This window comes from Enoplosus armatus, chromosome 16 (genome assembly GCF_043641665.1).
Source record: "Enoplosus armatus isolate fEnoArm2 chromosome 16, fEnoArm2.hap1, whole genome shotgun sequence".
In the NCBI taxonomy this organism is placed as follows: domain Eukaryota; kingdom Metazoa; phylum Chordata; class Actinopteri; order Centrarchiformes; family Enoplosidae; genus Enoplosus; species Enoplosus armatus.
Genome location: NC_092195.1, coordinates 12,804,056 through 12,828,830, shown reverse-complemented (window position 1 = coordinate 12,828,830; position 24,775 = coordinate 12,804,056). Strand labels below are relative to the sequence as shown.

General features: G+C 38.1%; 1 protein-coding gene across 1 annotated transcript in view; it reads left to right on the top strand.

The window, feature by feature from the left end:
* The window catches only part of LOC139298973 (CUB and sushi domain-containing protein 3-like), a 310,941-nt gene that overhangs the window by 177,226 nt on the left and 108,940 nt on the right, over positions 1-24,775 (top strand). The window contains 4 exon segments of the mRNA XM_070921804.1: positions 3,078-3,190; positions 18,876-18,953; positions 23,531-23,618; positions 23,803-23,927. Coding sequence (XP_070777905.1) covers positions 3,078-3,190; positions 18,876-18,953; positions 23,531-23,618; positions 23,803-23,927 — 404 coding nt within the window.

The window sequence follows — 24,775 nt, the reverse complement described above, 5'->3', positions numbered from 1 at the left end:
AAGAGGAAGGGGGGCAGGAGAGAGCTAAAGAGAGGAAGAAAGGGAAGTACCAAAAAATGAAAAGCTCCTGCACTTTACTTTTCAGCCTGCATCATATTTTCATATTATGATAGGACCAGATTAGTCATGATACACATGATAAGGACAAATAAAGTGCCTCTGTTTCAGTATTTGGTCTATGCTGAGGCTGGTGTTCCGAGTTTTTTATTTGGAAAACTATTTTGGGTACTAGTGGGTCTCTTGAGAGTTGGTACTCTTCTTGTTTCTTTGCCTGTTGTTATAATTGTTATTAAATATGCATCATGATCTTACAGTCTGTGCACAGCAGAGACAGACAAGTGTCTAATACTAAAGTATCACACAAGTACAATAACAAAACAACACTTACAACTATTTAAAATACATTTATATTAGATGTATTTCTTCTAATTTCCAACAGTACATACTTTACTTTAAATGGGAATCCATACGTGGAGGTCATGCATTAGTAGAGTCTGGTGTTTGGTCTTAGTAGTGTCTCTTATTTAGTCAAAAAATCTATTAGTTAAATTTTTACTTGTCCAGGCTATTCCATAAATTGACCTCATGTCTTCATCCAAGCAAAACTACATGATAATGTTCTGGATAAATTCATTTTTATCTTTTGTTTTTCAGTCGTTATTTTTATTTCTCATATATTTCAGTTAGACTTTGAGGTATACTGATAAATAGAGTACCTACAAGTATTGATATTTGAAATTTCAAATGTTGTATTGTCTTGCGTCAGTTTAGGCATTCAGAAGTCAGTGATTATTGTCCATCAGTTCTGTTATTTGAACCGTTTCCATATCTTTACTGTGCAGTCTCTCTCCCAGCTAACAGACTAATTCAGCATTGGTTTGCCATAGTCTATTCAATTTGAATACAATTTCAGTAGTCTATGTGAATATGATTCACAAGGTGGTGACTGGTGTTTTAGTATGTATAATACATTATTTATTGGAAGAAAAAAAGACAAATACAGTGCGGCCCCATAGCTTGGGGTTAAGACATTGGCCATGAATGGCAACCTCCCCGGTTTTGAGTCTGGCCGCAATACTTTGTTGCATCTTTCTCTTCCTCATTTCCTCATTTCCTCTCTACTACTGTCTGGAATATAAAATACTTAAATAAATTAAGCATATATACTGCTATTACAGTGTTACTTTCCCCCAGAGTGCATGAAAAAATCTCATGATGTAGGTGCCTACTATTTATGTTGTTCACCTACAATAACAGTTGTGTTATTGTATTGTTGTGTCAGCACTGTATTTACTATGTAAATCAGGAAGTTGGTGTCTATTTGGCCCTGTGAAACCACTTTGTGTGTGTGTGTGTGTGTGAGTGTGTGAGTGTGTGTGTGTGACTAATAGCAGACATCAGAGAATCCTACTGATCTAGGGCACAAGGTGACCCACACACACACACACACACACACACACACACACACACACACACACACACACACAAAGACACACCTTCTAAAGCACCTTCTCAGCATTCTTGTGCTCCACTTTCCACCACAGTTATGAGAAGGCACGGGTGTTGGATGGTGTGTATACAATATAATGCCACGTGTGTGTGAGCATGCATTTGTGCGCGTGTTGATATTAATGGACTGCGAAGGTTAACAGCAGGGATTTATAGAAGGAGACAAGCAAACATGAGAGGGCAGTCTACTTCATACTCTACACTGTTAACTTGTGTGTGTCTCAAATGTAACAACCAAGGTGATATTACTAAAAAAAACACTCCCATATAATGGGAGAGAAACAGCACCTTGAAACAGTTGGCTGATGCTACAAGATGAAAGCACCATACATCAAAGGGCTGATGTATAGAAGGGGGGGTTTGCCAGCAGAGATTGTATTTGACCAGCAGACTTTTGAAGTTATACAGGAACAAGAGTGTTTTATTCTGGAAAGCAGTCACCTCCCCTCAGGGTGCCAACAGTGACCTAACACTCTTCACTTTGCCAACTAGAGCCTTGTTCATCTTCTCAGCCAATTAAGGGATCTTATCCTCCCCACTTCATGAAAGAGTTGCAAACTGGGTCCTATCTACTAGTGCTGTGCACCATCAAAGCCTCAGTTCATAAGCTTGCTTCAGTGCAAAAAAGCTAATATTGTTAAAAGTGGTATATTGCATTCTGATAGTCCGGTAGGTGTTTGAAACCTTATTGTATTAGCATATACCAGTCTATTAGGTATGATATAGGTAAATAGCAGGGGACAAAATATTAGAAATAATAATAATCACTATAATGTTGTCCAATACGACACCAACTTCTAACTGCGGCTTCAGAAACTACCATGAGAATTGAGTTTATGATCAGAGCTGCTGGGTCAAATCCCCTAACCAGCTGGCAAGATCCGGCAATCTTGGCCAGAACAATGAATAAGAAATTCCATTTCCTACTTCATTAAGAGCGCTTGAGGCACCCTTGAGCATACAGCATAATCCCCAGTTCCTGCAGAAGCACACTGGTTGTTTTGGGGCGGTGAAGTCCTGATACTGCATATAATTCAGTCTGTGACATTACAGACACAGTAGACTTTGTTCTCACTTTCTAGACAGCAGCTACACACACACACACACACACACACACACACACACACACACTGAGATAGACAGGCACGATGGAGAAAGTGAAAGAAATCTAAGTAAACTAAACCTAAGGCTGATGTTTAGTATCTGTTGTTGCAGTGACATTTTTACAGCTTTGCTACCTCATTTTACAGACTTCGGATTTGTTCTTTCACAGAATCGCTACACGGTTTTATGTGTTTTCCCTGCTCCCTCAAAGACAAGTCTTTATTGTATGTACTCATACATGCATGTGTGCGTGTGCATGGTCGGTAGTTCTATCTTTAAAAGAGCCCATTTATGTTTAAGACCTTCAGAGCGAGGACATTTTTGAAGCACTCATTCATTCTTCTTGATCCTCGAGGGCCTATTGTAGGATTAAGTGAAAAAAGTACTAAGGTTTTGTGTGTGTGTGTGTGTTTTCTTCTATTTCTTACAAATGTTCTTTCTATCTTTCTCTATCTTTATTTCAGGCTGTCAGGAAGTAATGTGCCCTCTCCCATCGTTAGCAACAAGAACTGGCTCCGACTGCATTTTGTGACTGATGGCAACCACCGTTACCGTGGTTTCAGCGCACATTATCAAGGTAAGATGGGTAAAATGTGATTACATCCATACTGAAAGGCATCTTAATGTACACACACACACACACACGCATAAAGAGTGTTCATTTATGATAAACAGGACTCCATATATACGGTATCTACCAATGTCTGTTTGTTAATGACGGATCTTTTCAAAGTTGTTTTTGCTTTTTTTGCCTTTTTGTTTTCCTGTTTCTCTGTGCTGCTTTTTCCCTTTTCAACTGACAGTTTTTCCCCATCATCTTGCCTCTAACTCCCTTTAATTACGCTTGTTGACTCCAATCTTCCCGTCTCTTCTCTACTACAGTTTCTCTCCCTGTCTCCATCTTTCTGCGTCTCTCTCTCTCTTTCTCCCCCTCTCCCCTCTGTCTAGTTCTCTCTGTTTTACTGTTTCTCTTCCTCTCGGGTAACTGCTCATAGGCGTACAGTTATATTTCTCTGACACAAACTCTAACTGGTGGAAAACATTAGGAAATTCATTTGGCAACATCCATTTCTCCCCACAGCGATAATGAGAGCTGAATGTGTGGAACAACTGCACAGAAAGGCTGGAACAGATAGGGTTTTTATTCTACACTCCCATGTTTTGTTTTAGTCTCAGATCACCTCTTGTTCTTTCAAAAAAAAAAAAAAAAGCTATGAACACTATTGGCCCTTTTTTGTGAATCACTAGTGCATGGTGCATAAAGTCCATTCAACATCACAAGGTACACAGGGCATGGAGCTTTGTTATGTATTTTCATGGCCACAGGCGTGTGGCGCACCTGCAGCACAGTTGGAAATAGGGTCTAATTGAAATACACAGTAGATGTACAGTAATCAGTAGATGTTTTATGTATCAGCTCCTCTAATCCACTTTAATCAAAAAGTTAATCGACGTGTTTTATTTGTGGGTTTATTGTTGTAAAGTTAAACGAAAGTCACTGTGCAATGTGCCTTTATCCATGCGTCATTGACCTGGTCTGAGTAGGCGGGCAGCACAAGCGTAAATCATGGTCATGCTTGACACCAAAATTGCACTGTGCCAGTTGATTATTACTGACACGCTCCCTACTGTGCTTCGCCTCTCACTTCAGCACAGCAAGTCAACAAAATACCAAGCAGAGTCGGGCGCTGTGGGCACCCATCAGAAATGCCACCTCTCGGGAGCAGAGACTGTGCCATGCGCTGTCCTGAAAACGGGGCCCTGTTTGTATAATTTGTCAAAGAAAAACACTTACGATAATGTGGACACGTTATGTTGGCTTTTACATGTCATGTTTTTTTATAGACACAAAACACAGATTACATGTGTCAGAAATGACACTCAGTGACGCCATGATAGTGTGTTTCACAAACTCTTTCCTCCCTCCCTCCACTCTTATTACATTCTTTCAAAGTCTTCTGTTTAAACTCAAATCTTTTTTTCCCCACTCTCTTTGTGTCACTATTTTTGGCCACACACAACACTGTATTTGTAATACACACTATTAAACACTGTGGTTTCTTTCGACAGTAATTATGATAATTTGCTCATTTTTGTAGAGCTATCGCCAGCTGCCATTGTCATCTCTGGGAAACCTTTCTGAACTCTTTGAATTGATATTCATCTTTCTTCAGACAGACAAGTCATGGTTTCCCTACATAGGGACAGTATCAACACTCTTTTCTGAAAAAGGAATAAAACTATACTTTCAGTGCTTGAGACTATGAGGTCGCCCCACCAATTGTACACTGGACGTACAAAGATAAGCTTCGCAACAAAGGATTTATCTAACAAGTTCTGAAATTTTGTTGGGTTTAATACATTGGACGGCATGAGATGCTTCTTCACAAGGACACCTCTTATCTGGCAAGTGCTAGAAGACCTTCACATTAACTTTGCTCTTCTTAACATTTAGGATGATGTTGTCACTCCCTGAGAAACTGGCTTTTAAGGTAGAAATTAGTATCATTGCCTTAAGCAAAGTGTTGAGGTTTATGGGAACCAAATCAATGTAGAAATGTAGTTTTATGGCTGGTGTTATACAAGTTTACAAACCCTTTAACTAAACATCTAATGAATTACACAACTCTGTATCTGTGTGTGCATGCGGCTACAATTAGTGTGTTTGACTTTTTGAGTTTTTCCCTTTAAAGGATGTTACGTGCTCATTGAGATTACTGACATTAAATATTTAGATGTGAAAAAAAGTTTCTTTATGAGCCTGTGCATTTTTACTGTATTGGCCACATGTGCCACTTGCAGGACTGTGGCCAATTAAGTAATTGAAACTGCAATTAATTCAGTGGTGATTTTATATTAAGTATATTAACTGCATAATTTCCCAATCTGTGGGTATGACGAGTTTATTAGAGTTTATTAGTTGAATATGACCCCAGATGACACCTCACAAAGGTGTTGCTTGTGTTTGACTTTTAAAGAACGACCACTATGGAAGGATGTCTGTGTGGTTCTCATGAGTCTCCACTGTGAACTATCTAATAAAGGTGAAAAAAACACTTTCAGATTTGATTTTAGTCACGGCATAGTGTCGAAGACAATATGTGAAATCAAACCAGGCAATTAGATACACAATTAAGTATTCTTAAAGTACACATGCACCGACACATGCACCGTATAGTACATTTTAGAGAGGTGAACTCAAAGTTCAAGTCATTATTAAACCTCATCCATCTTTTCCCCTTCCTCTTTCTTCAGCACATCTTTCCTTTATCATCCTTCTCCTTGATCCTCCTTAAATTTTTTCCTTCTCTCAACTTTATTCCACCCCGATCTTCTCATCTTGTCCTTTCCCACCCTCTCTGCACATCTCTCCTTCTGGCTCTCTCAGACATTCTCCTTGATTGACTGACGAACAACCTGACCACTCCCCTTGCGATTTGCTTTTAATTGGTATAATTGATCTTAATTGATCTTAATTAGTTTAAAAGGTTAATCAACATGTTAATGAGGGGTGTCAGTATGATAGGTTAGTTGATTAATTAGTGGATCTCTTAACAAGCTTGTGATTGATTGGCTACTTCCTGTCAGCTGTCAGTCATCTCCATCACCTTGTTAGTTCTTACACATTAGCAGAAGGGCAGGTTGAGTGGCTGAAAAGTTACTGCTAATGAGTTGTTGACTCTGCACACATTGTTCCTTGTGAATATGAATGAATATAATCCCACAAACAGTATTAGTAGAACAATTATAGTATAACTATAGTAACTATAGTAGTATAACTGTAAGAAGATAAGATATATTATAGTATAGTTTCATTTTAGCATCTGTGGATTTCAAAAAACCAGCCAGTGAGAAACTGAATTGAGTTTGTTATATACTGTATATGTCAACATTACTTCACTATAAGTCAGTGCTCAGTGATGATAGATCAATATTCTGACTGCAACATTGCCAATGCCACTACTGACATTGCACGACGATTGATGGATCTCCTATTGATTTCATATCTTGCGGAACCACTTGCAAACAAACTGGGAAAAGAAAAGAAACTATACATGTGCTGTTCTTTTAAAGTGTTTAGTAAAGTTTTAAAATGTATTAAATTACATTTCTCGAAGCATTAACCTTGGAAGATTATATTATTTTGTATTTTTATTCTGTTGTACTTTATTGATCTACCCCCTTCAGATTTACTTTCTCTTCAATTAGCATTCTTAGGATGTTCATCAACTCCACTTTATTATAAATAGTTCCACTTAATGATATTCCACTATTTTTTTTTGTTTTTGTTTTTTTTTACTTTGACTATAATTTTACCCCACAAGACATATGTTGTTCTGGTCCACTAAATTCTACTTGTCTCCAGGAGAATAAATTAGAATGGCAAAGCCCTGGCAGGGTTAGTTTAGTTTAGTGGAAAACACTGTATGAAAACAATTCCAAATTTGTCTGTGAGAGACTGAATGAACAAATCTGCTTTGGCAGGGTTGGTTTAGTTTATAAGACAATGCTATGAGACCTCAGAGGGAGACGTTTGGCTCTAGGTGCTGCCAGCTAGCTGGACAGACTGAGAGTGTGTGTGTGTGTGTGTGTGTGTGTGTGTGTGTGTGTGTGTGTGTGTGTGTGTGTGTGTGTGCGCGCGCGCACGCGTGTATGTGTTATAGGTCAGCCACTCGGCTCATGAAAACCTCCTCCTTCTGCTGCTGCCCAGATTATGAAGTTCTGAATTGATAATAATCTCCTAATGATTTATATCCAAGTTTGCGCAGAAGCAGGGGCAGAGAGGCAGAAATAAACAAAGACCATCACTAAGGAACCAACTGAGAAAAAGAGGGAGGGGAGGTGGTAAAACAGCGAGGAGATCCAGAGGAGAGATTAAAAGAGAAAAAATATGGAAACCAACAGAGAAAAAGGCAAAAAAAGAGAGAGAGAGAGATAGCCAAAGAGAGATGGGGGGTTTAAGGGGACAAGTCATTTGGCAGTGAAGTTTGGCTTAATACAAGCATTAACATTGAGAGTTTTTAATGTCCCGCTGTCATAAATGGCTGTTGTAGACTACTTTAGAGGAAGAGAAAGTGAATGTGTGTGTGGATGGATGGCTGTGTTCTTGGACACAGGAAAAGCCAGTTTGTGTATTAGTAAGCAAAGCCTGCAGCTCCTCTGCATGGCTAAACTAAATTTACAGAGTTAATTGACCATTTGAATGCTTAATTGATGCTTCAAAGTGATTCACAATGGCATGATTTTAAAACATGCCATAGGCTCTATGTTAAATGAAAGGAATTAACCCTTTCAATTCAAATATCTCTCCCGAGGACATAGTGTTCTTGTGAACGGGAGAAATCACTCCTATTTATGTAATTTATTTATGTAATTTACATTTTAATCCCAAGATCTCAGGCAAGCCTTTTGGTGTTCACTGAAATGATCAAATATCTGTAAATACTAGCATTTTCAACTGAGTATTTATATCTTATAGATTTTTTTTTCTTTTGAAATTAGTAATATTCATACATTTCTATAATTTTGGACTATTTTGTCAACATGTCATACATCATCTCTCTACTCCTACTTACTGTCTCCTTCACAGCTAAATACAAGCACAACCATCACTGAGAGTGTCCATTAGCATGAGTAATTGAAGCTCTGTAATTATACAGCTATGCCAATGTCTCTGAGCAAGAGTAAATGCTTTTCATCTCAGGACCAAAATGCCTTTAAAGATTCAGTTCATAGAAAGCGTGTGATTTCTGAGTGTGTTTTGAAACACGCTATAGGGTCTTAATGCAGTATTTTTGCAGGCCAAGATGAAATCAGAGTTGATGTAGTCTCTCACCCTGGGAACTGCTGTAAGTTCATTTAATCATCCTTGTACTCACGACCTGTGGTTTGGGGACTGTACCCAAGCTATATATCTCACCCACGCTTATTTAAACATTTAGCTTGTATACTGTAGGTCTGTACTGAGGATTGTTGGCTAAAATGCCACATGGCGGTTTCCAAGAAATCAGCCACGTGTTGTTCAATTGTCGTTGATGTAGATTGAAAATAGCCTTGTTATAAATTTCTTGCAAAAAATAATTAAAGTCACCTATATTATCACCTCTGTGAGTATTGCAGCTACATGTAAAATGCATGATAAGAAAACTGTCTTACGTTGTCAGTTCCAGTGCCCTTGCCAGTCCTCAAACAATATGTTTACCAAAAAGTCATTGAATGTGTTTCGACAGTATTGAAATGAGGACACACATAAACAAAATGTAGATGCTCTACCTTTAGAGTTGACCCTGTCAATTAGATTGATTTAAATGGGGTAAAGACCTACAAATAGCAGCCATTCTGACATCCCTCTAGGAAGGCATACAGGGGGCTTTGGCAACAGCGGTGGTTGGGTGATGGGGTGGCGAAGTGACACAGACAGCAATGACAGTAGAGAGACATAACAGGTAAAATTGTTTAAATATCCTTCAGCCAGGATGATCGTTTGTTGACAGGAAAGCCTGCAAACAATTCGGCGTAAAGTCATTGGATAATAACTGAGGTGGATCCCTAATGTGATGATCAAATTAGAAGGATAATTGTCTTCCTGCTTGAACATTTGCTAAAAGCTTCATTACTGTAATTACCATTTGAGACCGAAAGGCATTTACACTGAAACAACAAATAATATTGGATTCTATATGGCACAAGTTTGATCTTTTTTAATACATGTAACTTCTACAGATCAGATTTTGATATTGGACTGCTTGAGTTACAGCAGATCTTTTGGGAACTAAAGATTGCAGGTTTGAATCTGTGGACAGGCTGTGAAAACCATGTCATGGTAAAAGACTGAGTGATGCTCAAAGTTCCCTTCAGCAAAGCTCTGAAACCCAGCTGTTACATTGCCATGTGTAGTGACTGTGGAAGAACAAGCCAGCTTACAGATGTGACTGGGCGTGTTACAGTATGGTCTCACCCCCAGCAAATACACCCTTAGGCTGCAGCTTGAAGTAGGAATGTGTTCTTAGTCATCTTGCCTGTTAAATAAAAAAAGAACACGAACAGCCCTCCCCTAAAGCTAGAAACCAGTAATTCATGTTGCCAAATAAACTCTTGAGTTATCAACGACTACAGGAATAATACTGTATATGAGAACATACAGTTGCCCAGTTGCCCTTTAAATAGGTCAACTTTGATATTTTTTTAAAAACTGATCGATAAAAAGAGATGTGATTAAAATCCATGTGATTATAAACAGTGATTATCCAATCATAGCTGAGCAACTGTACAAAGGAAGTGCTCTATCAAGAGCGATACTCCCTGTTAACTGTATGGAGGGTCGGATCATTTTTATCTCTTTTCCAAAACCAAAAACACAAGAGCAAAATTGTAAGGAATGAATAACAGTGTGTTTGTCTGCTCAAATATAAGCAGGAAAAATTAGCTAAAACTGATTATTGGGTTCAAGTACAGTTATACTGAAGTAACCGCTGCCAGTATTAGTCAAGATAGTAGCCGATACATTTGTCAAAGTTCAGTTGCGATTGCTTTTGTGATATTTAAAGTAAAATCATACTGTTTGAAAATACGAACGAAGTATGTAAGTTAACTGCTAAGCTGCTGTACAGAATTATGTTAGAATGAGATGAGTCTGATCTTTTTTCCTTATTCTATTTTTCCTTATCAGACAAAAAAACAATGGGGAGTCCATTTGTCATTTGGCAATAATATTGCTTCCATCCTGATGCTGTACCTACACCTCAAATCATATACCTACTGCCAACGAATTTGATTTAATTGTTTGTTCATATTGTCAACAATGGACTCACTAAGGGAAAAGTACCCATAGCCATCGATTGTTGTTTCCCATGTGTTTTCATAACTCTCTCATGCAACATTTTCATCACAGAATAATCTCATTTTACTCAATTCCAGTCCTAAAACACAGCCATTCCGACAGCCATGCAGCATTTCAGCAGTAGCCTATTGAAACTAATTGCAGTGCACACCATCACACACTAGAAACTACATTCTTACAGTTTAACTGTCATTCACAAAGTCATCCAGTCAATCCACTGGTCAATTTGAATTTTACTACTGTTGCACTTACTGTAAGTAGCTCGGTTAACAGTGTCAAGCAAAAGCCTAGAGTGTCTAGTCAGTCAGCCAGTCAGTCAGCCATTTGGCCTGGCAGTCATCCAGTTAGCAGGTCAGTCAGCCAGCCATCTAGTCAATTGAATGGTTGCCAGTGGTTCCATTTACTGTACGAATTTTAGTCTGAACACTGAGAAATAATGTCTGGCTCTTATTAATGAACATTAACATTACAGAAAGTGGAGAAGGAAAAGTAAGGGAGAAGCGATCCTGGCAATCCTGCAAAGTCAGGATGTCACAGTTTACCTGTGATTAAAAGCACAAAATGAACTTTAACCCCACAGGAATCCCCATGTCTAAATCTGTTAAATAGACTTAGAAAAACGTGGGATCAGTATTCAAAGCAAACAAGGAGGAGGTTGAGAGTTAAAGATGGCTGAGAGGATGTGATTCAGAGATATATATACTGGGTCGTCTGAGGATCCTTTTTACTGCATCATTGCTACAATATTCTCTCTCAAACCAGAGGTTGTTTTTGTAATGCATAATTTTAATGATGTTTTAAAATGAACAACTCTGTAATGCATGTGTAGTGCTAGTTTTAGATAAATTACTGAACATTTTAAGTGCTACTGTGTTATTGTAATTCCTCTCAGGCAAATGTTTACAATCTTGTCAAGGTCTTGTGCATCCTGGTATTGTAGGTGAATGATGTCTTTTACAGGCATTAACACACCCCACATGCTGTGTCCATGTAGAGGTCAGTTTCACTTTACGTGCAAAGCCAGAACAATTAATACAGGTACAAGAAGACCTCTTAGATATGAACTGTATTTTAATGATGACATTTATAATTTTTTCAGCTAAAAAATAATAACTGTATCCATTTGTATGGTGATCACAAAACACTTTTCACCCTTTTCATACTTTACTTTAGTTGATTGGCTCGACATGTCTGAACCGGTCCGGATGCAGCACTTGCTGAGAGCAGAGCTAGTCCTCGGGAGATCTCTTCCAGCATTTCACAGCATATTTTGTATTTTCACACATTAAAATCAAACATAAATCCAGGAGTATCACACTGTGATAGCAGGAGAATTTTCAAGGTTTTCAATGGCGGATTTCAAATAGCAAAAAAAAATGGCAGGCTTCCACACAACCTTCCACAACAATTTCACTATTTTTGCTATATACCTATCACCACTATATATTCAGCTTTTAAGTGATAATGCCCTCCAAATCTTAAGCATAAAATACTCTGCTATAATCCCCTGTTGGCTTAAACAATAGCTGTTAAAAGTCGGTAGTGTCCTTCAGAGAGAACAACAATCGTAGTCTGCTTGAATTCGTGGCTGTCATCATATCATTAAAAAAGCTGAAAAACAACAACAGAAATTTCTAAAACCAGTCCTGCAGCGTAATCCACTTCTACACTGTGGAAATGGCCAGTGTGGTTCAAACACTCATGTTTTTGCTGATTTTGTTGACAGATTTTACTTGAGTTGTACGTGACTGGTTACTCAGTTCCGCAAAAAAGTAAGCAGCTAACCGAGTGGTCCAGAGACCGAGACAGCTGTTGGTGGCACCTTCAGTCCAAACCACAAGCAACAAACAGGGGGATGCCAGGGCTCAGCTGGATTAGGATGGCCAGATCAAATATATCTCTGTTCCTTTTTATTACAGTAATCAGCCTGTATTGTTATGGTAAGACGCGGGAGACTATCTTGCTTTGAGCCTCCAGGAAAGGTCTATCTGAGATGGTGGAAATGATCCAGGTGGGTTTATTTAAACCGTAATGTAACTAATAAAGGAAGATGAAACAAGATGGAACCATCCCCGTGAGAGAATGAAGGGAGTGGTTGGACGGACTGCACTCACTGACCTTTGGTGGTCATCCTGTTTGAATTCGAGGTAGCACTTCGAATCAATAGGCTCTTTCTGGATCCAGAATTTGAAATGTTTAGAAAGCATTTTTTCTCCAACATCAGCATAATGAAAATGTCTTGCATAACCTCTGATTGCTGTATGTCAGTGGGATCTTGACCCTGACCCTAACTTGTGACTGTTTTTACAATGACCCATGCACAGAAAACAGGAACAATGCAGTGCTTTTAAGCAGCCTGCCTTTTGAATGCAAATGTAAATATAATCCTAAATTAATTGTAATTAGACGTAAAGAAGATGTGCAAAGACCTCACATAATGTTGTCATTCATTCGGTCACTTACGGTTAGCCTGTCTGCCCCCTTGTGGCTAATTTGAGATATGCCAGTGACCGTGAACAACACCACGAACCAAGCTTATTGAGTTATACCCCTATGGTTATAGTGCATGTAGGGTGCTTTTGCATCTGTGATACGGTTTCCTTGCTCAGACACTGTCTTGCAATAATTACTATGCATTGCAGGGAAACACATACTTAAAGGCTGTTTGCATACTGGAAACCTTTCATTTTATCATCGAAAGATAAGATAAAGACTCCTTCTAGATCAGGAGTACTCTATCTTCCTTTCCTCTCTAATTTCCCATTGTTTACTCATTCTTTATGGCTTTGTGTTCAGTTCTTTCTCCACTGATTCTGTCTCAATACAACAGGAAAATTAAATCTTCAGCATGGATGGGGGTTTCGCAAATGCTGAGGGTTGCATTGATTAGATATTCTGTCCACTCTCCTCCCTGCATGATACTTTGCTCTAATACCCAGTCCCACATCCTCAACACCCGGCGGTGAACGTGTGTGTTTGTGGATAGTGTCGCTGTGTGTATGTGTGTCTGTGTGCTTAGAGTATTTCTGTGTTCTTGCACGTGTGTGTGTGTGTGTGTGTGTGTGTGTGTGTGTGTGTGTGTGTGTGTGTGTGTGTGTGTGTGTGTGTGTGTCTGTGTTCCGGTGCACACACAGAATTGTGTGCCCACGTACTTGTATGTATGTCTGAACTCACTTTTCTCACCACTGGTGTGTTTTACTCTGTATGTGTCTTGTATGTGTCAGTGGGTGTTTCTGTATGTATGTGTGTCTGTTATAAGTTGATGAATCTGTCAATATGTGTTTTCATCTTTGTCTAGTTAATGGGTGTGTGCTGCTGTGTTTGTGTGTTTGTTTGCATGTATGCGTGGCTGTGTGTTTGTGTGTGTGTGTGTGTGTGTGTGTGTGTGTGTGTGTGTGTGTGTGTGTGTGTGTGCCTGCCTGTTTGTCTGTTGTCTATGTGTGTGTCAGGTATGAACAATCTGTTCCCTTCCCTGCGGCAGAACCTACCAATCACATCCCTCCATCATCTCTCTTCATTACGTATTCATGAGTTTCTGTGTCTGCAGGGCTGTGATTGGCTCTTAATGAACATCTGACGGCATTATCAGTCAGCCAATGCTATGGCAACAAAATAAGTCAGTACAAAAGAAACACCAGTCAACCACTGGTACGGAAACATTATTCAACTCGAGCAGCGAGACAGTATACCCCTCAGGGAGGATGACATATTGGATGTTGTTGAGTGCATGGTACCTTTGATATGACTCTCATAATGTCTCAAACCTCCTTGTGATCAAGTGCACACTCACATCTTGAAATGGTCTGGATAATTACAGCCAAAGAAAAAGAGAACATTTAGCACATGTGGAATATAAATGTAAATAAAAGTCCTTTTCCTTGTCAGCCTTTGGCTTAAGAACCATTAGTCAAACTGAGTACAGAAACACTGTAGGCCTCAGGGCGTTCATATGAGATCATAAATCTATGAACTACCCCTTTATCATCTTTCATATTATTTTGATGCTTGCATTTCACCAGTACTGGCTGTCATTGTTGACTTTTTTGTTATCTATATCAAATATGATAATAATAAATAATATTATGCTTTATCGAAAGGGCCATGAGCACTGGGATCATTACAGTCTGTGCAGCAGGGAATGTATTTGGTTGAATTAATGCAGCTAGTTTGCATAGACACAATCTGGTGATGATGTTCGATTGCTGGTCTGTGGTTACAAAATAGCTCATCAAATGTGGAGGATGTCGACAGCACTGACAACCACCCTCACCCACTGATTGCACTCACTAATTGCATATATTAAAACTGTGATTAACTCAATGTAGGCAGAGGTATATATTGAGCATTGTGCCCTACCCAGTCATTAATATTTCTATTAATATCTTCTGCTTAGTTAAAATAACATTTGAGCCAGCTATATATATATTAACAAATACAGAACAAAGCAATTGCCACGGAGAATAACGTCTTTTATACATATGTTAAATGTGACAAATTACAAAATGCACCATTAAATCTTCTGGTCTCACTTCATCCTACTTTTTTGTCATTTTTATTAGCTTCCTTCTTATCTTACTCTCTTACCTGAAGACGTATTTTATATCATTACAACTGTGTTTTACTATATTCATTACTATAGTCATTAATTATCTGTTTATACACAACATTCACTCATTAGTATCTACATTATGGTGTGTTATAAAACATTTATTCAATGTTTATATGCTGCTTATGAATGCTAAAAACGGAGAGTTATTAGATCACTTTTGCTCATATCTGCCAGTTAACCATGTGAATTTGACTGTTCAATTTTGTAAGTAAGACAGATATGTCTATGCTTTGAGATGATTTTCTAAATCCCGCCATGATATTTTAGTCCTCAGTCTAGATCATGTATTACCAAAGAGAGCAGTAAAATTGGCTTTCCCATGGGGCGATATGAAAACACCAGAGAGGGGCATCTAGCCCAAAAGCTGGTGAGTTCAATCAGAGTGCGTGATGCCTGTCTGCTCGAATCACCTCCTTAGAGAATGCTTCACTGTTCTACACTACCAGTCTTAAGAAATGTGAGATCCAGATGGTATTGAGGTGAACAAGGAAGTGTGACTAAAATAAGTGAGTCATAGAGCTGGATCCTGCTTTGGGTAACATAGCTGTAGCTTTTGGTGATACATTTTTAAAGCAAATAGATTTTTTGGTTTTGGTCTGAAAGTACAGTATCAAGTCTACTTCAGATGCTTTTCTTATAACATATGGTTCAGTTTGTGTATTTTATTGAACTAGGTTTTGCTGAAGTGTCCGTTCTTTTACTGTTGAACTTAAGTTCAGTTCTTATTTATTCTGTTGCTAGTTAAAATTTGTTTTGTTAAATATGCAATCTTTCAGTTCATAAATATGGTTTACTTAAATGCTGCTGCCCTTCCATCTGTTGTTTGCAGTAGAGCTACTGCTTGTAGGCTAGAATATTAACATGGGCATATTTAACTTTGATGCATATTCACACAGGACAGGTTTTATGATGCATATTAACAGGGGCTTTATACAGTGAATGAATTTGCACAGGCAAAAACAAATTAGACTTTTAACTATTTTTGGCCCAGATTCCCCGATTTGGCTGCCTAACAGGGGGGAAATACATTTCAAACCTGATTGTAAGACTTTGATGTAGATCAGAGCTTCCCCTCGTTGCAGAAAAGAACAAGAGTCTGTTGATGAATGTTCTTAATTTCTGACAATTGGGACATTTTCAAATATGGGTTTAATCTGAAGGCAGTGATACAATTATGTAATATATTGTTTCTCACCCCCTTTTGTTCTGTTTTACTATTGGTGCTAAGTATTTTTTATTTGCACAAATGAGAACAAAACCACCCAATGTCAGAGGGACCAAAGGCTTTATGCATCCGAAATAGTTTTTCCAGGTCTGATTAGAAAATGTATTCACTCCACTCTCAACATAGTTTCTTGTGAGCTATATTTTTAAATACACCTGTCTGTAGTTGTTCCAAAATTGTTTGTGAAATGACCTGAAAACACTCTGGTAAGCGTGGGACGTATGAATCTCTGTTCTTAAATAATATAAATGAAATGCAGTGAAAGATGCTTTTTTTTTTTAAAGAGACTGCCAATACTGTATCAGATATCAAGCGTGTTCCCCCTCATTTTAAACAGCTATGACACCAGTGTCAGGAATAATACATTTCATTCTCTGTGTAGGTGGATTGCTGTGAAGTTAGTTGAAGTACTGTGCTTAGAGGCAGCCGTAAACAGCTGTGATACATGAGTTGCTTGAAGCAAACTCATTAATGGCGAAATTTATGACAGAAATTATTTTAAGATGTAAGGGAAATTCATATTTGTTCATGATCTGTTTGTTCTGTTATTGATAAAAACATGTAAAGTCTTTCCCAACTTGAAAAACAGTAGAGGTGACATAATTCCAAATGTGAACAAACATTACATAGCCTCAAAATATATCAAGAACTAAAGCTGTAATGTGCTTTTAAACCAAACTCGATTGAGTTTTGTAATAAAACACCATGTTAAAAGTCCTGTGATCAGGAGGTATCACAGTGGACCTTTAAAGTACAAAATCCTGTGAGTTTTTATTCACAGCAGTAAATGGACATGATTCCTATCCCCACAGTTCACGCAAAGGGACATTTGAAGCTGAACCTCAATAAAAAGCAAGATAAATCGAACCTCAAAATGTTGCTTTTATTTTGAGACCTTATGGTGAGATGAAAACTATGTGTGTTACAATATGTTGTGTTTTTGTCTTATGAGAAAAAGTGATAATGTCTAGGTATGGTTTAACTAAAGAGTTCATGTACCAAAGAATATGGTGTGTTATCACTTTTAAAAGACAAATGTGGTCATGGTCATGGTCAACAGGCAGTGTTACTATATGTCAGACATATAGTGCTTAAAATACGGTGGTAATGTGTTAACAATTAGTTCCACTTAATGATATACAGCACTGTACTTCACTAATGCTGTGGCTACTGAGTATATTTGAACAAAAGAAATTGCCCTGCTTAGCAAATGTGTTCATCTTAGGCTTTGTATTAACATTTACAAGATTAATTAAGTACCTTGTAACACATTTTTCATCTAAATTGAGTATTATAGGGTGGGGGTTGGTATGTCTCGCCCTTGTCACACATACACACACCATACTCGCTCACATGGAGTTGGAACCACATTGAATTATCATGCTGGTAAGTTAACCCAATAATGCACGAATGGAGCTAATGTTCAGCCACTTTACATTAGATTAATCGTTAGCCCATTAATCGATTTGGTATAATGTCAATATTTTAAGTAGAGTACCACTAACACATGTGCGTGTATATATAGCAGCATTAGGATAATAGTTGGCATAAAATACACAAGATGTAATTTAACCATGTCAAATCTAATGTAACTGATGTATGAGCATATATGTAGCCATTGTATAACATTAGAATAATTGTAGCTCATTAACTCATCAGCCATTTGTCACCATTCAATGGATTAGTCAGGTCATTATGAAAACGACATCTGTCAGCCACTCTATGGGGCATTAATTAAAGTGATTTGTCACTGTACTTTGTCATTTGGGACAAGATATATTAATGTTTATGTTTTCTTTATTTAGGTTGGTACTATATTCATTTATTTTGACAGAATAGAGCAGAAAAAATCAAATGTGGAGGGAGTTCAATTGAGATTACCCCAGGTTGTTTTTATCATTACTGCATGGATACAGCTCTTGCCCACTCACTTTATCTTACATACTGTATCTTTCCAACCATACATGCTGAGCTATAGTAACATACAGGCACAACACTGCTAACCCGGTAATGAAGAGATGTTTGAAAACAGAGCTCATGCTGACAGGGATCCCTCTGTCAGTTTGTCTTCTCTTGTCTTTGATTTACTCTGATTAAAGGAACCATTTATTTTCTAACGTACCATTATGTGAATGCTTTGATTACAGAGCTGCATCTTTGTCATTTTGATTAAAGCTGCAATTTCCTTTACCAGCTTTTGTTCAGATTATGATGGGGCTTCCAGTAAAACACCTTGACATCTGATGTATGTGCCTGAGTGACAGAGAGAGAAAGATTAAGCTTCTTTTGAACAAAAATCCTGACTGGTGCTGTTGTTGAAAACATTTATCCTATTCTCTCTCCTCTGTCTGCTTCTGTCTTTCTCTTTTTGTCTCTCTGGATCCTCTCGCTTTCTGTTTCCACCATTTTAAAATTTACTTTGCCTTTGTATCTTTCTTTTTCACTGTACTCTTCTCTCTCTCAGCATTGTGAGGGAGAAGAATCTGCCATTTTTTTTTCATTCCTTAGCTGGGTCTCATTTTTTTCCACTTTATCCAATCTGTTCTCTGATTTTTCTCCTCTTTTCTGTATTGTGTTCTCCTCTGCAGTGAAGCGATCAGTAGATTTTAAATCGCGGGGCGTTAAATTATTCCCTGGCAAAGACTCCAGCAACAAGTTTTCAATATGTGAGTTCACATCTTAATGTCACTATGGCTAATGAACTGAAGTGTGATGGCTTGTACTGGCTTTTGTTTTTAGGTTTGTTTTGGTTTTGTCTCTTAAGAAGGCTGTCACTTTCAACAATTTTGTGCCTCTGTTTAATGACAACACAGAAACATCTTGTGATAGTTTTGCAGACAACATGTGGTAACATCAATTCAGAGAAACTTAGTGCTGAAATTTGTGGCTGACATTTTAAAATGTGACACTTTTTGATACACAAATGTGTTGAAAATGCCTCAGCCTTTATAAGAGCACACTTTTGCATTCTGCTTGACTGCTGTGTTTTTGTTGTTTGATGTTTTGTATATGTGTTTTCGTCATGGTGTCTTGGTTTATGCATGCTTCTTCATGGCTTGCTTTGATATATTTAATCATGGCTTGTTCTGATAAGCTTAATCATGATTTGTTTTGGCTTGCTTTGGGCTTGTTCAGGGAATGTGAATCAGCTGTTATAATATTGTTTACTGCCCCCTCCAGCCTCTTCTCCTATATTTCCTCATCCCTCCTTCTCTTCTCTTCTGATCACACACCTAAACTACTTTTCTGTGGACCTTTATATGCGGGTCATTGAGGGCATCAAAGCAATTATTGAGTTTATAATGACATTCCTCTGCCATAGAGGCAAATGGTAAAAATATAAAAGAGGAACAACTGTATATCTCCAGTAACCTACCTTAAGTTCTGGAGTATGATCTATATCCCCTCACAGTTAGCGGCAAATTAGAACACTATTGTGGGTTCATTATTCCCATCGTTATACATAATACTAAAATCCTGGTGATTTAATAATTTGATATAAATAAACATGTTTTTACGCATGTATTTAAGTACTTGCACCATGTGATAATAGTTTTGCTTAATTATGTTTGCTGTGAAGCACTTTGGCACACACCTGGTTTGTTTTTTAAGTGCTCTATAAATAAATTTGGCCGTGACAATTTCCTTTAACTTGAAATCCTGTAAAAACTGTAAGAATAAGTCATTTTGATTTGACACCCTGATGTGAAATGATCAAGTATAAAGGTTCAATTCCTTTCAAAGCATTTTCGATACTTTGACATTGAGAGAACATGTACAAAAAGCATAAATAATGTCCAAGGAAAAGAGTAGTGCCTTTTGTTACCTACATTTTAATTATTAAAGCTGCCAGTAGCCACTTAAACCTCCCATATTTTAGAGTTATTGTACACCCAATTCCCTCCTTATTTCTTAATTTCTTTCTTCTTTTCATTTCTTTCTCACACATTATAGTCATAATGGTGAAGATATTTATGTACGTTTATGTTTCCCACCTAGTTTAATCACAAACAACACAGTACACACATGCTTTACACTGATCTGATACATACTGAACATGCATATGCACATATTTGCACACCTACAAGGACATATGTAAACACATATGCATCAATGCAAGGACGTACATTAATGTATACAAAAATGTTCACACTCAAACAGATAAGTAGACCTTGTTTGTCCATGTCGGTATTTGGTTTGCATGCTTGCTAATGAGGCATTTTTGAACATTTCTGATTTATTCGCTTGTTTTCCTTATTTGCTTGTCCACTTTGTGTGTGTGTGTGTGTTTATGTGTGAATCTCCTAAGTACTGTATAAGCTGAGCTAAGCAGAGCACAGAGACACAGCCCATCACAGATTCATCTGGTTTCCTGACAGGTTGGAGAGTCATGGTTGAGGTTTGATTCTACAGATGTGAATTTGTATGTTAATTAGTTTGGCTCTGATTGGTTCAGATGTTAATTTGCTCTGCTCTGACTGGTTTAACTCTTCAGTGAAGCGCAAAACCTGTGTGTGTCTGTCCCTGCCTACGTACATGTTTATATTTCTATACATGTTTTTAAATATGTGCATGTATGTTTATGTGTGTAAGTATGTGACTTTTGTGGGTTTTTGTGTGTGTGTGAGTGTGTGTGCACAGTACTGATACTGTAACCAGTCCCTCTGTTATGGTGTTAATAGTCCAGATGGTCAAATTAGCCGCTCCAACAAAGCAACAAACTATCTACTCTAACAAACACACACACACACAGACACACTAACCACCTGCTGGGTTTGTACGGACTAAACATGTACATGTTAGCCGGATAGCCCAGACAGCCTGGGGAGGGTGTTTGTGTGAAAGTAGAAATGGGCAGTATTATGGCTCAGCCTGTGTTTGTTACACCTAATTGAGTTCTCTGGCATCTGCATTTTTGTTTAAGATAAAATACGTTTACTTACTTATACTGTTTTGCTACTATTGCCAGCAACATGACAACACATATTAAAAAATACCTAAATACTAAAACAGCATACTTAGGGCACAGCTTTTATTTAATCAAAATAGTAAAAATCTTGGACTTAATCAGTGTTCTTTTTAAATATTTAAAAAAATTGGGATTCAAAAGTCCAAACTGAAAATCAAAAATATAATTTGCAGCCAAACACTAAGTAGTTTAAACATGTATTAATTAATTTTACTGACTTGGTGGGACTTCTTGCAAACTCAGCAGCTTAATTCCATTTTCTTCAGATTTTTGTCTTTGCTTTCCATTACTGAAATCTTTTTTTTTTTTTGAGCTGTGCTCTGTGCAAAACGACCTTGTTTAGATGAGGTGAACAGTGATTTATTACAGCAGCAAACATAACCTTTGGAGATAAAAGGTGAAGATGAGTTTAAACATATGAGCTGAAAATATGCAGAAAGCTAAAATAATGAGACATACGGATATTGTGCTCTCCATCCAAATAACAACAGAATGATGTTCTTCCACAATCAAACATAATTTAATAATACAAATGAAATAAGTGATCAACTGCCACATTGGTGTCTCATTGCTGCTTTTGAAATAAGCTGAATATTATACTACGCTAAAGTGCATGATTAGTTGTGTTTCCCCCTCATTTGAATATCAGTCCATGCATTTGAATATCAGAATACACCATGGGGTGTTTTGTTTGCTGTATATCTGAAGTGAATAAGCACACCAAGGCAGTTTCTCCCTCTAGTAATATTCTACTCACACCAGACATTGGAGAAGGATGAACGACTCAAAAAACATATAAAAATCCTCCGAGTGGCCTAATTTTACATTCATTGGTGTCAGTGAAAGATGAGGGGAACTCAAGGATTATTCAAATAATTTTACTCTCACCCTGATCTCATTAAGAAATACAAGAGATCCCGTCACGTGGGTCCCTAAATTGAGTAAAAATAGGTCATCAATGGACTCTAGCTCACTAAGATACTGTAATACTACTAATACTTTTGTTGTGTGCAGACCTACTAGGAACAGCTCTGTGGCATATGATGGATCCATCTCAGTATTAGAAAAAAGCACCATGGAAAGAAAGAGTTTTAATGTACAATGTGTTTTGAATTGGAAACATTTTGAAATGGAAAGCTTCTGAATTGGAATAGAGTAGTTTGTGTTTTGCATTCTTCCATGTACCTGACAGCTATGTTTCTTTGGCTTTCCCTGGGAAGCTTTTTACCTTTCCTCTCATTGCTCATCCAACAAACACACACTTTCACACACTGTCTATTGCTCAAAGTTAACCCAACAGCTATGTCTCTTGCAAGTTTCAAAACTTTGAAATGCTCAAGAGAAAGAATATACTCTGGTTGCAGTTTATGGAAATAAAAATTCTATACTCTTGTGTCTTTTAAGGAATGCCAATGAAATATAGCTGTGGGGTTGTTTATATGACAAGGAGGCAGGGGAGACTGGAAAAGATTAAGGAAGCAAACAAACAAGCAAGAAAAAAAGAATAAAGGAAGAAAAGTAGTAAAACAAAGACAGGAAAATAAATAAAGAAAAGAAAAGTATACATACATAGACTGTCAATAGCAGTATTGTAATTAAAAACAGAAAGAGACATCATGTCAGATATGTGTTTGTTCTGAAGTCGCAGTCTCAAAGTATTTGTACAGTTCTGACTCTGTTCTAACCATTGTGACGTTTGGAGTGTTACTGTCAAGATTAGCTCCAGTGTTTCAGTGAGAATTAAGATCGTATCTGGTGTGCTGTGTCAGCCCTGTCTGTCTACCTAACCGTCTAACCCGTCCTTTTCTCCGTCTCCTGGACTGTCTAACCTGTTTCTCCCCCCACCTGTTTCCTGCTGCCTCTAAAGTGAACAAGTGACAAGGCAGGCAGGCTTCCAGAACCGAAACTAAAAGTGCAGAGCTGGAAGTGACCTGGGGAAGTCTTGTGCTGAATGCTATCAGTAGGATGGCAGACACAGACAGCTTTAGAGTCATGCCAGGTTGCATCGAAGCAGTTCTGTGGTGTTGATTTGGCAGCAATGTGCGTACCATGGCTGCATAGTTTACATCAAAAGCACAAAGTATGCTTATTCATAATAACGATTGGTTATTCTCAACACATGAAGCATGAAGACATTAATCTGCATCTGGATGAATTGCTGTCTTTAAAGGGAGAGGCTGCTTGCTGGACGCAGTGTAGCTTTACTGTAAGCCTTGTCTGTGCCTCATTCTAACCTGTCTCCCCCTGGCTCTGCACCTGTCTGTCTCTCTGTAGTAAATGAAGGTGGTGTGAGACAGGCGTCTAACTCCTGCCCTGATCCAGGAGAGCCAGAGAATGGAAAACGCCATGGCAGTGATTTCAGGTACAATTTGTACTCATAAACATGCACAAATTACACGGTTGTGTTCAGATATAGATGCACACTCATACACTGTCGGAACATATTGAGTACATATGCATTTACGAAAACCTTTTATTTCTGTTTTTCTCTATGTCTGACTCCCTGTCTTCCCTCTGTGTGTGATTATGTGTGTGTTTGTGTGTAGCATTGGCAGTGTGGTGCAGTTCAGTTGCGGAGAAGACTATGTTCTTCAGGGCAGTAAAACCATCAGCTGCCAGAGAGTGGCTGAAGTCTTCGCAGCCTGGAGTGACCACAGACCGGTCTGTAAAGGTAAGAAATAGCTCTCAACATGCATTTGCACAAGAGTACAAATTGCTGACAGTAACAGACACAGATCCAGATGGAGTAAGAGGCAGTAATTACAGATGTAATCTCAAGCACAACCCTCCATGTACACTGCCTCAAAATGTTGCCAGCCTGTAGCCTTGGCCTCTCCTCAGCATGAGTTTGTGTTGATCAGGGCTGAGTTTATAGTGGAAAAAATCCCAATTCAGTTTCAAGCCTCTGGCTATGAAATTATGAAACAAAACACTCCATAATCCAATGTTTGTGGAGTAGCGCCTCACCAACATGCCTCGGTTGCATCAGGGGAGTTATGATAGTGATTGTTCAGGACCTAAAATTACACCCTCTATCATAAACACAATATACTGTAGATAAAGACTACAGTAAACAAGCACCAGGTCTGATCATTATTGCTCAGTATACCATACAAAGTGCAATTTGCAATACAATTTTTAAAGTGACACAAGATGTGTGATCTGCTCATGCTGTACTGTAATGTGCTCATACAGTACAGTGACAAAAGTGAACACAGGTTTCTATTAGTGCTCTGATGATTAACACATTTCACATCTGCCACTGTTTTAGCCTCTGACTTGCAACACATACACACACACACATATGCACACACACGCATGCACAAAGGGAGTGAGACACAGAGAGAGGGCGTCTGTCATGTTAAATGCCAAAGTCATTTGTCATGTCTCCCTTCACTAGGCTTCAGACTGTGGCTGGAGACACATACTTTAACATAAAAACCAATATTCACTGGGTGTGGGTTATGTGTGAGCGTGTGTGTGTGTGTGTGTGTGTGTGTGTGTGAGAGAGAGAGAGAG